Here is a 15,017-nt window from a genome sequence, read left to right on the forward strand (position 1 = left end):
TATTCCTAGGGCCAGGATGGGACAGGTCTAGAGGTAAGGCTGATGTAGTGGTGCTGGGAGGGCTCCCCATCTTCAGATGAGGGGAACAAGCAGCTCCCAAGCTCTCATCCCTATTCCATTGCCTTGTTCTGCTGCTTGGAAGCTCTACGTCCTACTTCATCGCTTGAAAAGGGGGAGAAATGAGGAGGGAGGGGTGCATGGGGAATGAATTACAGCTGTACCTTGGGGCTGTGGGTGCTGCAAGCTATGGGAGCACAAAAAAGTAATCTGCAGACTGGGAGCTGGTTCCTTAAGGCTTGCAGCTGCAGGAGCACAGCAGGGCACCTCTCCTTGCAGCTGGGATGCAGCCAGGTGAGCATGGCCCCTGTTAGTGCAGGGCATGGTGGGCAGCACAGTGTCACCACGGCCCTGATGATGCTCACAGTGATTCCACATCCCTGCTTAACAGCAGTGTTTAAAAAGAGAAGTTGCCATGACAACCGCCAGATGGGTTTGTGCAGGGTTTGGGCTGCAATGCTCTGCCCTGCTCCGGGGCAGTAGCTGTGTGCTTGGTGCTGCATCACCCACGTGTGCCTTCACCCCAACCACTCAGTGCTGCAGAGGGTTTGCAAGAGCCAGAGGCTGATTCAGGACCTGGCCTGGGGAACTGAAGCAGTTCCATGTTGCACCACCACCCTGCGTGGTGCTCTCTGCCTGCAGCTCTGACCGCTGCAGGACACACTGTGGGTTCCTCCAGCAAACACCTCTGAGCCTGCAGGCTCCCTGCAAGGGCCTCACAGCGCTGCATGCTCCTTGCTAGCAGGATCCAGCCCTGCAGGGCAGCTCTGAGGTCGGTGGCAACGCGGGGTGCCTGCTCCTTTCAGCTGCTGTTGGCCACCTCGATGGCTTTGCTGCTAACAGGGGCTGGTAGCGATGAAAGCAGCCCCCCGATGGGTGGGGTTTTGGCATTTCATCTCAGTTACAAAATGAATAATTTATACAAGCCTTTATTGGAGCCCAGAGTTATACAACAAATGTTCCGTGTGAACATGCTCACATATTTCAATGTTAATATCTCTCCAGTGAATTTCCTGGCAACCCAAGCCAGGCTGGGATTGCCACATTGCTTATTTACGTAAAATATCATAATCTGGCTTTCATTTGCATTTCTGAAGTGCCATGGCAGTGGCTGGGAGCACAGAGCCCTGCCAGCTGACTGTGGCTCTGGGGCAGGACGAAACTGAGCCCATCTCCTCCCTTTAGGTATTTAAAAGCCTCTCAGAAATGCACATAGGTCTTCGTTCCCATTCTCTGTGTTCAGGCCCTATTTACGTACAGTGCTGCAGCTCCAGTTCTATAGGGATGGCTCAAGCCCGTCCCAACATGGCTGTTTTCTTCCGAGCCATTTGCTGCTCAGAAGATTTCTGCCTCTTGGTTTCAGTTCTCCTTCCAGAAACTACATATCGCTTAAACTGACTTGAGTGTAATGATGCAAATGCAGGAAGCAGGTAATTAGTCTCTGGAGGGTGGAACTGAGACTGAAGCAATGAAATCGTTCTGGATGGATCCAACTCCACCGAACTCAGGAAGGCAGAAATCCCCCAAGGAGCACAGGGAGGGTAACGTGTGGGTTCTGCCCTATGGAACTGGGTCCCCCCTCCCACCAGGAGTGGGGCAGGAGAGGGGTGGATGCGAGTGGCCCTCAGTGGTCCACCTGGAGGTGCTCAGACAACAGCAGCATCAGCCTTGGAGTGCTGTGCCTGCCTGCAGCCGGGCTGCAGATGAGCTCAACGGGAGCATTTCCAATGAAAGGTGGTGACATCTGAGGAAAAATAATTGAATATCTATGGCAAATACTTGCAGACCTGGAGCAAGTGCACATATACCTGGCAGGATTGTTTTAAAGAAAGCTTATCGTGGCTGCTGTCGCTTATTTTGCTCCTTTTTCATATCTTCCTCTCTTCACATGGATATGAGAGAGGAGTTAATTTCACCCCAAAGCAAGCTTGGCAGCACCTGATGCGTCTGGGAACTGTCTGGCCATGCCACTGTCTGGGTGCTCTTAGCACACGGCCATTGCACTGCTGCACCAGTGCTGTGCTTCCAGGGGAGCAATACATTGCTATTCCCCCGTAATTGCCATAGCACACCTCGGTGCTGCTGCCGGAGCAAGGAATGGTTCTGCATGATGCACTGGGGACTGGCAACGCTGCTGGCACAAACAGGATAATGAATGTTGGATAACTTGAATTGTTTCACAGACTGAGCTTAAATATTGAAGGAGCAGCATCCCCGTATCAGAGAGGGGCTTAAAGCTATCTTAAATCTAAGGCATGTTTTCCTCTCTGCTCACAGGGATTTGCATGGGGACCTCACTTCAGCGTTAATGGGATTTGTGAGCTTGGAACGTATCCTAATGCACTGCCTCCCCAGTATCTCTTGTCTGAGTAAAACGAGTTTGAATTTTTCATCTTAATTGCAGACCTGTGATCTGGAGTAGATTTTCTTGTACTGAAAAGCATCAGCTTTCAGACTTGGCAGAGCCATGTCCCCATGTGCTGCGTGCCCACAGCCCAGTGCTGCCTTGCCCTGCAGCAGCCACTTAGCCAGGAATCCCTTAGTGCTCCCTGCAATGCTCCCTATTGTGCACAGCCTGAGCGAGGCCATATGTGACAGAGTGTTGTGTTTGCTGCTCCCTGGGCCAGCACTCACACCGGGGCTATTCCCTGCCTTCCCCTCCTCTGTGCAGAGCCACATTTCGGGCTGTTGCTGTTACTGTAGGAGCACTCTGTAAAGTTGCTGCTGTAGTGGAATAAAAAGTTATCACCAACCCCACAGGGATCTGGTGAAGATGCTGGCACGAGAAGAGTTTGTAATGAGCTCTAAGACATATTAATGAAGAGAAGTATAATTATTATTGCTGAGTTCAATTACAGCCCCTGGATTACAAATATTCTCCCACAATCCCTCAAGAAAGAAATGCATCTTGTCTCCGCAATTAAATAAACTGCATATCAAGGGGAAGGGAGAGGATTAAACTACAGAAGGAGAAATTGCTTCTGCTGGAGGCTGGTGGCCCCGTCCTCCCGAGTGGCTCTCGGGGCTCTGAGGGATGGATCCCTACTGAGTGCCTGCACCGATGTTCTGATGGGATCTCAGCCCCAAGGACTGCACAGCTTCTCCTTAAACACCGCTTCCATCTGCAGGGCCGTCTGTGGGAACGACAGAACTGCTGCTTGCTGAATTCTGTCAGAGCCCGATACCTGAAAGCTCTCTTTGTGCAGCCTGATTGCTGTTTCATCTCTCCTTGCTAACCTGCTTTACACGCCGCTGCAGCGCTGCCTTTTGATCGTGCAGGCTGCAGGAAGCGTGTTCATGCTGCGAACCCCGCAGCTCTGTGACTGCACCATGCTGCCCGTGGGGAAACTTTTGTCCAAACAGTCTCTAAATCCCGAAAGATAGAGAGCTGCCGGCTTCGCTTTCTAGATGAAATGACAACAAGGAATAAACAGTTTTGTTCTTCTGCTCGTGGGTGGTTTTCTATTCACACATCCTCACATCAAATCCAGTTGTCAAAAGGGGCTCACTGTGTGCCACATGGCTTCTGGCCACCTGATGGACACCTGACGGGCTGATGTTCCACCTTGATGGGTGAACTGGACCAGAGACACTTGGCAGGAAGGAATTGCTGCACACAGACTCTGCCAGGCCCTGGGAGAGGAGCAGAGATACAAGGCAAGGCACAGCAGCCCTTCTGCAGGCAGAAGGTGCCTTCATGCTACAGCATCATCTGATGGAGCTGCTCTGCCAGAACAGCTTCGAAAGAGCGCAGAGGATATGCACCACTGGTTTCTTAATGGAGGTGATGGACGCATGCTTCCATGCAAAAAATATTTAAACAGATTGTAATGACGATCTGGCTTCATTACGGAGCCTTGTAGGGCTGATGACTGAATTGCTCCTGTTGCACTCGGGTCCCCAGTTGGAATGAATGCACAAGCACGCAGCACTCGAGGACACCAGAGCAGTTGTCTCAGCGTGATTCTTGCCAATGGTACAATATTGCTTGCTGTTGCATGAACAGAACATGTCTCCTCTGATTGTTTTTCCCTGCTCTTCTGAGATAGATGCTGTCTGAGGAGCCCCGCTGGTGGAAGGTCTTCTCAGAGGAGCAGACACAGCTTTTTACATGAAACCTCTGGCATCAGGAGAGGAGGGGATAGAAAACCAACAGCAAATTGCTTTGCCAATGAAGCTCGATCCTTTCTGTAACGAGTCTGTGAGACTTGGCAAGAGTCTGACCTCAGCAACCCATTCCACGGTCCCCTTCTGAGGTGTTTCAGCTGTAATTGTCCCCTTTTAATTTGGGGAGCTACTGAGCTGTAGCAATATGCCCCAAGCAGCTTAAACCCCCACTCCTGTGAGATATCAGGGAAGAAGATTCCTCTTGATGTAAATCGTGATGGTTTTTGCTCTGTTAAGGCACTACCTTGCCCAGCACCTGTGCTCAGACCAGCTCTGCCCCTGGGGTCACTGCTCACCTGCCCCCGGATTGGGAATTCCTAAGAGCCAGGAACGAAATTGGTGAGGCTTTATAAACATCATGTATTGAATTATCACAAGCTAAGTGACAGAAAATGAACAAGAGTTAATCACATGACAGAGAGGGAGAATGTCTCTGTGTAGCAATCATTTCAAAGGCAAATAGAAATATTTATAGGCTGAGGGTTGCACAAGTTGCCACCACGCGCTGGCAGGAGATGTGCTGTGGGTTTGCTTTAGGATGGGGCTGCAGCAGGCGTGTGGGCATCGCTGTGCTGAACGGCAAGGCTCGTCCCAAGCTGGGTTCAAAGGGATGTGCTGGGTACAGTTCTGCAAAATAAGTGCAGAATGTAAACCATGCTGGTGATCTTCTATTCCCCAGCAGCTGCAGACTGGCCCCTGCTACTCTGTGTGCCTGGCAGGGACTGCTCGTTCCATTGGGAGCAGAACACACTTGCTGGTACCTGCAGAGGATAAAAGGGAAGAGATGATTTGTTCACATCCCAAAGCAATCCCTGCAGGCAGATTCAGAGACAGGTTTCCAATTGCCTCCATTCAGAGACACCAAGCAGGCTTTAAAGAATCCTGTATATTTTTAGCAGCAACATAATATCAGTGGAAATCTAATAAACTTTGCCATCAAATATTTATCCCATTACACCAGCTTAAGTAATTCAAGCTGCTGAAATCAACACAGTGTCTTTATTTTTAATGAGCCTGCTGTAAAACAGCCTCTTCTATCATTGTCAGGTGTGCGTGGAGGAGAGGTACGTCGGCTCGAAGCGCTTTTAATCTCCCCGAAGAAACAATGCTAAATAATGGAGAACGTTTACCAAAACGCTGCCTGTCGCTGGGAGAAGAGCTCAGCAGGGCTGGGTAAGGCTGCAGCTCTGTGCCCAGGGCAGGAGGAGGGCCACCGTGTGCCAGGCAGGTCTCGGGTCGCTGCGTGGCAGGCAGTGACAGTGGGCAGAAGCCGCTGTTGCCACGGCATCTCCGGTGGAACAGTGACCCCCAGCGTCTGCAGCCCCCCACCCGGAGGAGAAAACTTGTTTGCACGACGCTGTTAATGCAGCCGTTAGGTGCAATCGGAACAAAACGTTCGTCTGCAATGTGGCAGTGATGCTGGGTTGCCGCAGCAGCGTAACCACACCGATTCCTGGTGCAATGGAGCAGCCAGTGGGGTGTTTTGGTGCAATGGACCGGTGGGGTGTTTTGTGCTGGGAGAGATGTATGGCCTCTCTGGTTCCTCCTGTATTTCTAAGTAATGAATACAAAGGTCTTATTTGGATCGGAGCAGTGCAGAGGCACTCAGGATGGTACTGCTCAGGGCAGTGGGTGTCAGAGGGCTGCAGGCTCATCTGAATGTTTCAGCTCTGGCTGGGTTATCAGCTCATCAGCAATTCTTCCAGGAGACAGTGGCTCCAGGAGCCCCAGATCAGCACTTCAGTATTCACTGTCATTACCTGAGTTGGCATGACAACATTGTGGCGGTGCAACTGGGAAGAACGATGGGGAAAAGCTGTCTCCAAAGCTCCTTTCAGCTAAGCCATCCTGCTGGAGCTGCTCTGCAAGCAGGCTGAGGGCAGCAGGCAGAGAAGCACTGCAACCCGGGTCTCGCTATCCCAGCTGGGAGGTGGTGCATCATCATTCTGCCTTCTCCCCAGGTGTTGCTAATGAAGAAGAATGAATGCAGCCACTTGAGCTAAAAATAACTTTTCCATAGCAGGAAAAGACCAGTCCGTGCTCCTGCTGGCTGCTTGGTTAGTTTGATAGATCTCTCACTCAACAGTTTGCAGCCGTTACGTTTACAGGCAACATTATTTTTGGCTGCTGTCCCTTGCATGTCACTAATGTTTAACCAAATGAACTTGGAGGATTATAACAGACAGAGACACTGGTGGAAGTGACAGGCACAGAGACAAGTGCTGCAAGAAGCTAATTTACACATCGAATTTCATAGCCCGAGCCTCCCTTCCTGCTCAATAAGCTCATCAGCTGCTGCTTCGTACCCGCCAGCCAGCTCTCATAAAAACAAGGGAGCTCAGAAAATCGCTTTTTTCCTTTTTTTTTCCTTTGCCTGCCTGCTTAGACAACAGATTCTAATAAAAACCACTTTTTAATATGGTTGAGACTAAGTCCTCTTTAATGTGGAAATGTGGATTTAATGTAAATAGTTTGCGCTGCTCTGCTTCTCTTTAAGGGTTTGTTGGCTGCTGGCAGTCTCTGTGCAGGCTTTCAAGGCACTCGGGAGGCACTGAGCTGCTGAGACGTGGGCAGATCTCCGAGGGGGTTCCTGCTGCCTCTCCTGGGGGCCTCTTTGCACTCCGTGATGGATGTTTTCTCGGAGAGCGATCAGAAAATGCAACATCTGAGGTTGTGAAATTGCCACTATTTTCCCATGAAGGAAAGGTATTACTGGGAGAGAGCGCAGTGCGAGCAATGCAGGAGCTTTGCAAAGAAGCCTGATGGGTTGATGGTTGGGCTTGACGATCTCAGAAGTCTTTCCAACCTTTGTGATGCTGATTCTAAGCCCTGGCACTCTGGCTTTGTCTGTGCAAGGTGTGCGTCCCCTGGATGTGTCCAAGGCCACCTGGCTGAGTCTGGCACCTCAGTGTTATGGAAACCATTCATTAACATCTCCAAAATCCTCTTTTTTTTTTTTTTTTTTTTTCCCTTGCTATTTTCAGTTCACAGAAGAAATTGAAATGGCAACCAAGCTTTCCAGCAGCAGAAATGCTGCTCTGCAGCCAGTTCCAGTCTCTCCTGTTTACGAGGCAGTATAAGTTTTCACTGTATAATAAAAACAATCATCTGTATTCCTTGGCTGCGAGCAACAACACTGACAGCGGAGCAAGTTTTGGTGCTTTGGAGGAGAATATGAATCATCTCAGCCACAGAACAAAGCGCAGAAGACCCCTGAGCACTGAGCAAAGCAGCACAACAACGCACCGGGCCTGTTCTCCAACCTCTGCGGGCGTTGTGGTGCCGAGGAAAAAACATCTGAGCTGCACATCCTCAGAGGAATATTGCTGCCACATCTCTGAGGTTTAAATTGTTGCTTGTGGGGTGTTTCTTTTTTTTTTCAGGCCAGGATGCGCGGATGGGAATGTGATCTGCTGGCTTGGGGTGGGAGCACAGCTAACAGCCCCAAACCACACCGAATTGCAGCAAGGAAGCACGTTATCCATGCAGAACTATAGAAACCCCTGTCCTGTCCTCAAAGCAAGCAGCTAACACGAAGCAGAGACCTGGTTTTGTGCTGTGGGCAGAGCTGTAGGCCTGAGCTGCCCACTGCTTCCCATGAGGGCACACTTAAAGCTGCATGTCTGCTACCCAAACTCATGGCTCTCCTCAGAGTCCTTGGAGTTGAAGAGGGATTTGTGTTCCTGGCACCATTCGTTCCCCAAGGGCTGTGGAAGCCATAATGGCTGCCCAACGCACATCTCAGAACCAAAGCTTCCAGAAAGAAGGCGCTGGCAAGCAAAAAACCTGGAGCGTTTATCGCCCACAATGCCTGCACACAAATTTTCTCTCCAAGAGAAAAGCCGCACGCTGCGTTTCCCTCAGCAAAAGGCGGTTTAACGCCGCGATGGGCCCGCATACCCGGCAGCCCGCGGCCTCTCCCCGCCCCTCCTGTGGGGAAGGGCGGCCCGCAGCGCTGGGCTCGGACCAGGCCGGGCACGCCGCCCCTCCCCAAGATGGCGGCGGGCGGGCAGGCGCGAGCTGAGGCGGCGAATGGGGCAGGCGGCGGGAGGAGCCGGCAGGTGAGGGCCGAACCGGGCTGCTGCGACGGGTCGTGAGGGGACGGGGAGCGCCTGGGGAGGGCTGGGGCTGTGGTAGGCCCGATGGCGTCGTGGTGGCAGCGGGCAGTCCCGGAGCGATGGGGAAGGGCCCAGCGGTGATGTCCCCCGGCGCCTGTCCTAGCTGTTACCACCAGTGTGCCTCAGAGTGCGTTTTGGGCTCTGTAATTAATTGTGGAACGAGGCTGTGTTGTGCGCTGCCTGCAGCCGGGGGCACGGCCGGCAGGCGGTATCGTTCTGTGCTAGCTGTGGTCTGCAGCATCCCCGAATGGCGCGGGGATGGCGGTCAGCCACGTCCTGCCCTACTCTGCGCTTCATGCCCGGCCTCTCCACACGAGCCGGCTGCTGATGTGTTCGGGTGCTTTGGAACTTCAGGAGCTTCTCTCTTTTTTTTTCTAACAGACTTCTTCACACAAAGCAGCTGGCAAACGGCCCTCCAAGAGGCTAAAATGCGAAAGAAACAGTCGGGTGAAGTCAGGATTGGAAGGCTGTATGTGTGGGATTGAGAACCCTCCTACACCTGAAGCGCCTGCTGAGGGCTCGCCTTCAAAAGGTACAGGAGATCGCCATGTAATTCAACTGGAAAAAAGTGAAAGCATCCCAGAGACTGGTGGAGAAAAACAGGAGAAGGAACATGGTATCTCTTCAAAGCCACCTGCAGGGAAATCGAGTAGTGCTCCTTCAAAAACAGAGAGCAGTGAGAATCTGCAAGATTGTGCCTGCAGGGAGGAGGAGAGCAGCTGTGAGAGCTTGCTTTTGGAAGGGACCTGCTTGAAGGATGAAGACGTCCCCAAGAAATTAGCAGAACTAGATAACAGTGCTTTCTTGGATGAAGACAGTAACCAGCCGATGCCATTGGATCGGTTCTTTGGAAACATCGACTTTATACAGGTAAGACAGAGTCTGCCTTTGACATTATGTACATTTGGACACGTGATGCCTTCGTCTTTTATCCGTTTAATGAGTGTTGTGTTTAGTGGGAGCAGTGAGGATTCATTGATGGAGGACTTTATCTCCTCTGCATCCTTTTCAAGACTGCTGAGGGAATGGCAGCCCTCACTTTGACCATGAGCAGTGGTTCAGACAGGCTCCCCTCTGCACTCTGAGGCTTTATTCAGATGTCACTTCCATGTGTGTGTGTGTTAATGCCTCATCTACGAGACCGGGGAAGAATGGGAACTGCTGGAGATGTGGGAGGTCTGCCATTTGCATCAACTTCATGATTTTATCTTTTTCTTAAAGGATCAGCCAGCAGCTGTACTCCCGAGCACAACAATGAGCAGGAGGGAATACAGAAGGCTGCATTTCATCGCCAAGGAAGATGAGGAGGAGGACGAGGATGTTCTCTAGCAGCAAACTGTAAAACAGAGGAAACTTTTTTTTCTGTTCTCTTTGTCTTTCTACCAGTGTAATGGTGGTTGGCTATATCACTAGCATGATGTGTCAGTGTTTGCATTTTCTTAGAGAATGGGTAGAGTCTGCTTCTACAGAGTTGTCAGGTACAGTATTCCCCCCTAGTTTTCTGGGGCAGAGTTTGAATTCTCAGAGAATTGGACATAAATTGTGATTTATTATGAATCAGTAGTACTTACAGAAAAGCAAGGAAAAGATCAGCTCCTATTCTTACAAATCTGAGCTCATATTTACAGCAAACACTGGGCCTATTCTCACTTATTTTTTAAAAATTATCATCTTGGGACAGTTCTTTTATTTCTGTGATGTCTGCCAGTACAGCATCTTGCTAGTAATGCAGCCAGTTGACTTGCCCACTTCAAAGAGGGATACCAGCCTCTGTTGTGCAAGTTGTCTTGCATTGTTTACCTCTAAAATGCAATTCTGCTAGCAAAACTCAATGCACATATATGATTATGAATTCAATGTTTTTAAACTCCAGACATTAAGTAGTTTTCTTATTGCTCCTCTGTTCTCTGAACAACTATGTGAAGTTCACAGCTTCCATCTTCCACCAATTCAGCTGTAAGCACTGCCCTTTTTATTAAAGCTATTGCTCTGTAACACAGATTGTTCAGTATTTTCAACTGACTTCTAAAGGTTATGGATAGGAATCTTGTAAACAAACACATTGGCAGTGATAAAGACAGAACAGAATCTCTCAGTAGGACTTTACTGGTAGACAGACAACTGCTGATGGCCAAGTAGATATGGGTCAGTCCTTCAAATCTGTTACTTCTGGCCTGCATTTTTAGAAGATGATGAGCAACCTCACATGATTCCAGGAATTGCTAACTCATCCAGTGTTCATGATGATACTTTGAAAGTGTGATTCTGCAAGAAGCTCCCAGATATTTATTTTTATAAATGTAGAAGAAACTATTTCTAAAAATACAGAGAAAATATGATGGGCAGATGGTTTAAATCAATATTAATTTCTACAGCTACAGTATGTTGAACATTCAAAAATCTGAAGCCAAACAAATTGTATATGCATGACATGTTAATTTATTCAAATTCCCACTCCAGTTGATGTATTGTTTCTGTCAGTGCTAGTTCTTGGCTCCTTTTTACTCTTAAGTCTGTAACACTGAAAAAAAATCTTCATATTTTAGTGTATTCATGGTTTTCATCACAACTCCCTCTAAAAGCAGTTCTCTCAGCTTTCCTTAAATGCCATATTAGCTGACTTTTTTTTTTTTCCCTAGGCAGTGTCTTCACACACAGACACTCAGTGCAAAACGGTGTTTGTAGGAAGTGGGCCACACTGACAGCACAGTGCTTGTTGTCAGAACCTTTATTGCAGTCCCTTCCCCAATACTGAAACACCAGAATGTGCATTTTCTCCTTTGTCACTCTTGATGTATATTCAGTAAGATGATCAGGAAGAATCGGTCCAATGGTGCTAAAAATGCATCTGCTTATTTTTCATGTTGAAATGTTTGGGAAAGGAATTGAATTTTTTTGCTTTAATTAGCACTGTCTGTAGCAAAGCTCCTGCATTTCCAAGTCCTAGCAAGTCAGGACTCACACAGCAATACTATCTTAATAATACTCCTGTCTGAACTAGATGAATTTATCTGATAAGAGAGAACCAGTGATAGGAAGAAACTGGAAAAAAACCAAACAAAACCAACAACCAAAGGAAACACTCAGAATTTTCCTAGAGGTAAATGATGTTAATGTCTGGTAAATATCCGCTACTTAATTGATAAGCACCTTTTCCCACACTAAGTCTTTCTAGCCTGCAGTGGTCACGCTGTATTATGCTTTACTGTTGACTGCTCGTGCACCTCTACCTCCACATACACACACAGAAAGATGGCAGTGATTTTACTTTTATTTTTTGATTTAAAAAATACTCATCCCTGAGAGTTCAGCTGCTATCAGCTGATATTTAGAAAAAAAATGTAAAAAGTGATCTATTTGTATTTTGTTACCTGAGAGGTAGAGAGTGTTTTACAGAAGCAGTATTCTGCAGACAAACGTGATTTCTGTATAATAAGACTGTATGTGTTGCTTCAAGCAAGCTCAGTCTAGAGAGGCAAAGACTGAAAGGCGAAGGAAATCAGTGGGAAAGATGACAAAGCACGAGGGTGGTAAAAGCAGAGATACACCACAGCCCTGCTTACTTCTTATAGAAGACCTGCATCTATGCAACAGTGGATTGAATGGTCACAGATGAGTGCAGATATTTTCGTACAGAAAAGCCAGCAGCTCTGCCACCGAATCATATGGCCTGTCTGGAATACAGTGCCTGTCTTCCTGGTAAAGGCACAGAATAATTAGCCTAAAGTATCCCTTGTTTGGCTTAACATTCAGAGCAGTATTAATCTGCTTAGAATCATTTGTAAGAAATGTTTTATGCAAGTTCAGTTTCTGTACCGTGCATTTTGCACCTACGTTTATCACAGCAAGCAAGAAATCATAAGGTATCAGTGACAGCTTCTGGCCTCTCTTTTGCACGCTGCAGCTATGAGTCAGCTTATCACACTCTGCACAGTGTCATTTAAGGTGGGAGAATTAGGCATGATCAGAACACATGTTTTGTGAGATTGCAGTTCAATTAATGCACTGGAGGTGATAAAGGAAGAAGTCCTTGGCAGAAGAGACTTGCTAAATAAGGTTTTGTTTAAGAAACAAGAGCTATTTAAACATTACACCATCTTACATGATTTTTGAAATGGAAAAAAGCAAAACCAGAAGCTGCTTCCAAAGAGAGCACTATGAAATCTCATGGGTTTGCTTCCTTTTCCTGTAAATTTTAGTTTTGTCACAGCTGAGATTATGATTGGTTTTCTTGTGGCAAGCAATATGTACAAGTTTTAGATTATTCATTGTAAACAATAGCTGATAAAAGTACTCCCAGTTCACTTCTCTTCCATCTCGTGTTTTGACAGCTTCTGCCAGTTCTGGGACAACACTACGTTTCTTTTCTATTCTGCAGAATGCAAAAGAGAAAACAATAGTGCTATCAAGATCTGTTTTCTTAACAGTGTGTCTCCATCTTCCTTTTAAAGCAAGGCAGAAGTTGCATTATTTCACCATAACTAGGTTTAAAATGTTTCTCAGAAGAAATCAATTCAGAAAATCCCCTTTGCTTCAAAAATGCACAGTGCCTGGAAACAGATCTGAAGGTTTTCACCAGAGACGGGTACAGAAAAGAGGATATTCATAACGGATAATGTGGTGAGCAGGGGTGAATTCCCATACAAACAAAATCTGAACAGGTACATTTGGATTAATGCTTTATACATACATGTGATCGAGATTCCAGGTGCTGAAGAGGATTCTGCTTTCCCTGTTAGTGTAGGGGTTGATAGAATGCTTACATGGGCAGTCATCTCTGTCAAAAGGGCCCTGTAAAACAAGGTGGCTGCAATGAAAGGCACGCTGCTCATCACCCCAGCCCAGACCCAGTCCTGAACTCATGCAGCTTCCTCTCACTACAACCAGACAAGGTAATAACATTGCCAAAACTCAGCTCTTCTCTACGCAAGCACTGAAGTCACCACCTTCCTCCTCTAATGTTGTCACTGCTGCTTGTTAGAACCAAGACTGCTTTGGGGCAGGGCTGAACCTACCTGACAAGAGAACCATCCCTCCTTTGTGCACAGGCGCATCGCCGCCTCCTCCTCTGTCCTGTCAAAGTAGCTGCCGTTATACTTCACAGATTTCAGTTTATCTGACATCAGGTCAAGTATCCTTTTATATGCATCTCTCGCTGTAGGATGAACATTTGAAATAAAATTACTAACCTAAAAAAAAAAAAAGAAAACAAGAGGTACAATCATTCCTTGGTGTCTGGAACAGGTTGTGCCTCTCCTACAAGTACTACACTGGACTACAAAGGTACTTCATATATATACAGATATATGTATGCTCTTAATATACATGCAGTCACAGTTATGTTTCTAGCAGCTTAAACTTTTACCTCTTTCATGTAGCTTCGTATTCTGCTTTCACAGCTGTACCGCATATAGCTCGATTTGTTCTTAAAACGAGATTCGAGACCTAAAGAGGACCAGATTAATTTAGTACAGTACTTCTAGTTCTGTGCATCTGCTGGATGTGTACTTATGCCTTCTTTTCACAAACTCACTATGCAGGCTATTTTTGTTATTGGTTCAAGGCTAGCCTGCTGTCAGGGCTTAACAGAACCACACAGACCATCTACATTGAGAGCAGGGTTGGTGTGTCAGCTGTGACACACGGGCTGTTGTTCATCACTAGTGAGAATGCACAGCTAATGGTGGTGGCTATGCAGAAAAGCAGTATTTTGTAGCTGAGAATTTGCTCTGTCAAACAGCATTATTGTGCTCTTTGTACGTGGAACACTGTGCCCAGTTCTGGGTTGACTGTGCACTCTGGGATGCCCAACAGAGGGCTGCAGAGATATGGGGGCCCGGAGCATCTCCTGGCAGGGAAAGGCTGAGAACCACGGGGCGGTTCAGCCTGGGGAAGGCCAAGCGGGGACGTGAGCGGTGCTCATCGATATCAGAAGGGCGGGGCAGGAGGACAGCCAAGCTCTTATCAGTACAAGGGGCAGCGGGCCCGAGCCGGCTCCACGCGAGCACAAGGAAGCACATACCCTCGAACCACTTCCCGTCCTCGTCCCGGCGCTCGGCCGCGCTGTCCCCGCTCAGGTTGTGGATGAGATCCGCCAGCAGCCTCTGCCTGCGGGGCGCCCGCTCGTCCTCCAGCAGCCGCCGCGCGGCCTCCACCACCGCGTCCGTCCGGCTGCACAGCGCGGCCAGGAAGCGCTCCACGTCCCCGCAGCCTGCACACGGAGCGCGCCTTTAGCAGCCCGCAGCGCCGCGCCCGCCGCGCCCCCCGCTCCGCACTCACAGCCCGGCCAGCTCTCCCCGGGCCGCAGCAGCACCAGCTCCGTCTGCGGCGGCAGCGTGCGGAAGAACGCCTCGCTCAGCTCCGTCCCGTCCTCGTAGAGGCACAGCCGGCTGCCTGCCAACGGGAGCTGTCCGGGCGGTCACACGGGACCGATACCCACGGGACCGATACCCGCGACCCCTGACCCCCGGCCCGCACCTGCAGCAGCCGGCAGCCCTTCCGCAGCAGCCCACGCAGGCTCCCGGCCGCCGCCCCGAACTTCTGCGCGCTGCCGGGGCGGCGGAGGCGGAACCCCCTCAGCGGAGCCGCCATAGCTGCGCCTGCCGCTCTCCCGCCCGCCCGCCGCTGTGCGCATGCGCGCCGCAGAGGCCTGCATTGGGCGCTGCGCATGCGTGG

The 15,017-nt window shown here is 49.1% G+C and overlaps 2 protein-coding genes across 6 annotated transcripts; one reads left to right on the plus strand and one right to left on the minus strand.

The window, feature by feature from the left end:
• Nucleotides 1-970: 970 nt before the first annotated feature.
• On the minus strand, nt 971-15,012 carry DFFB (DNA fragmentation factor subunit beta). 5 transcript variants are annotated; one of them, XM_015296807.4, is made up of 7 exons: nt 14,820-14,962; nt 14,622-14,748; nt 14,365-14,553; nt 13,708-13,787; nt 13,358-13,531; nt 13,033-13,133; nt 971-4,985 (listed from the first exon to the last, which is right to left on the minus strand). In XM_015296807.4, exons 1-7 carry the CDS (start codon nt 14,931-14,933, stop codon nt 4,694-4,696), a joined length of 1,077 nt encoding a protein of 358 aa, XP_015152293.2. In that variant the 5' UTR covers nt 14,934-14,962; the 3' UTR covers nt 971-4,693. The 5 variants fall into 5 exon arrangements, with proteins under 5 accessions (XP_015152293.2, XP_015152294.2, NP_989616.1 ...); NM_204285.2 differs by lacking the exon at nt 971-4,985 and adding an exon at nt 11,596-12,714; XM_015296808.4 differs by lacking the exon at nt 13,708-13,787 and having other exon boundaries at nt 13,358-13,497.
• On the plus strand, nt 8,159-10,337 carry C1orf174 (C1orf174 homolog). The gene is made up of 3 exons (XM_417541.8): nt 8,159-8,285; nt 8,724-9,212; nt 9,564-10,337. The coding sequence occupies exons 1-3, from the start codon at nt 8,220-8,222 to the stop codon at nt 9,669-9,671; spliced, it is 663 nt and encodes a 220-aa protein (XP_417541.2). The 5' UTR covers nt 8,159-8,219; the 3' UTR covers nt 9,672-10,337.
• Nucleotides 15,013-15,017: the final 5 nt, after the last annotated feature.

Source organism: Gallus gallus, chromosome 21 (genome assembly GCF_016699485.2).
Source record: "Gallus gallus isolate bGalGal1 chromosome 21, bGalGal1.mat.broiler.GRCg7b, whole genome shotgun sequence".
NCBI classification, from domain to species: domain Eukaryota; kingdom Metazoa; phylum Chordata; class Aves; order Galliformes; family Phasianidae; genus Gallus; species Gallus gallus.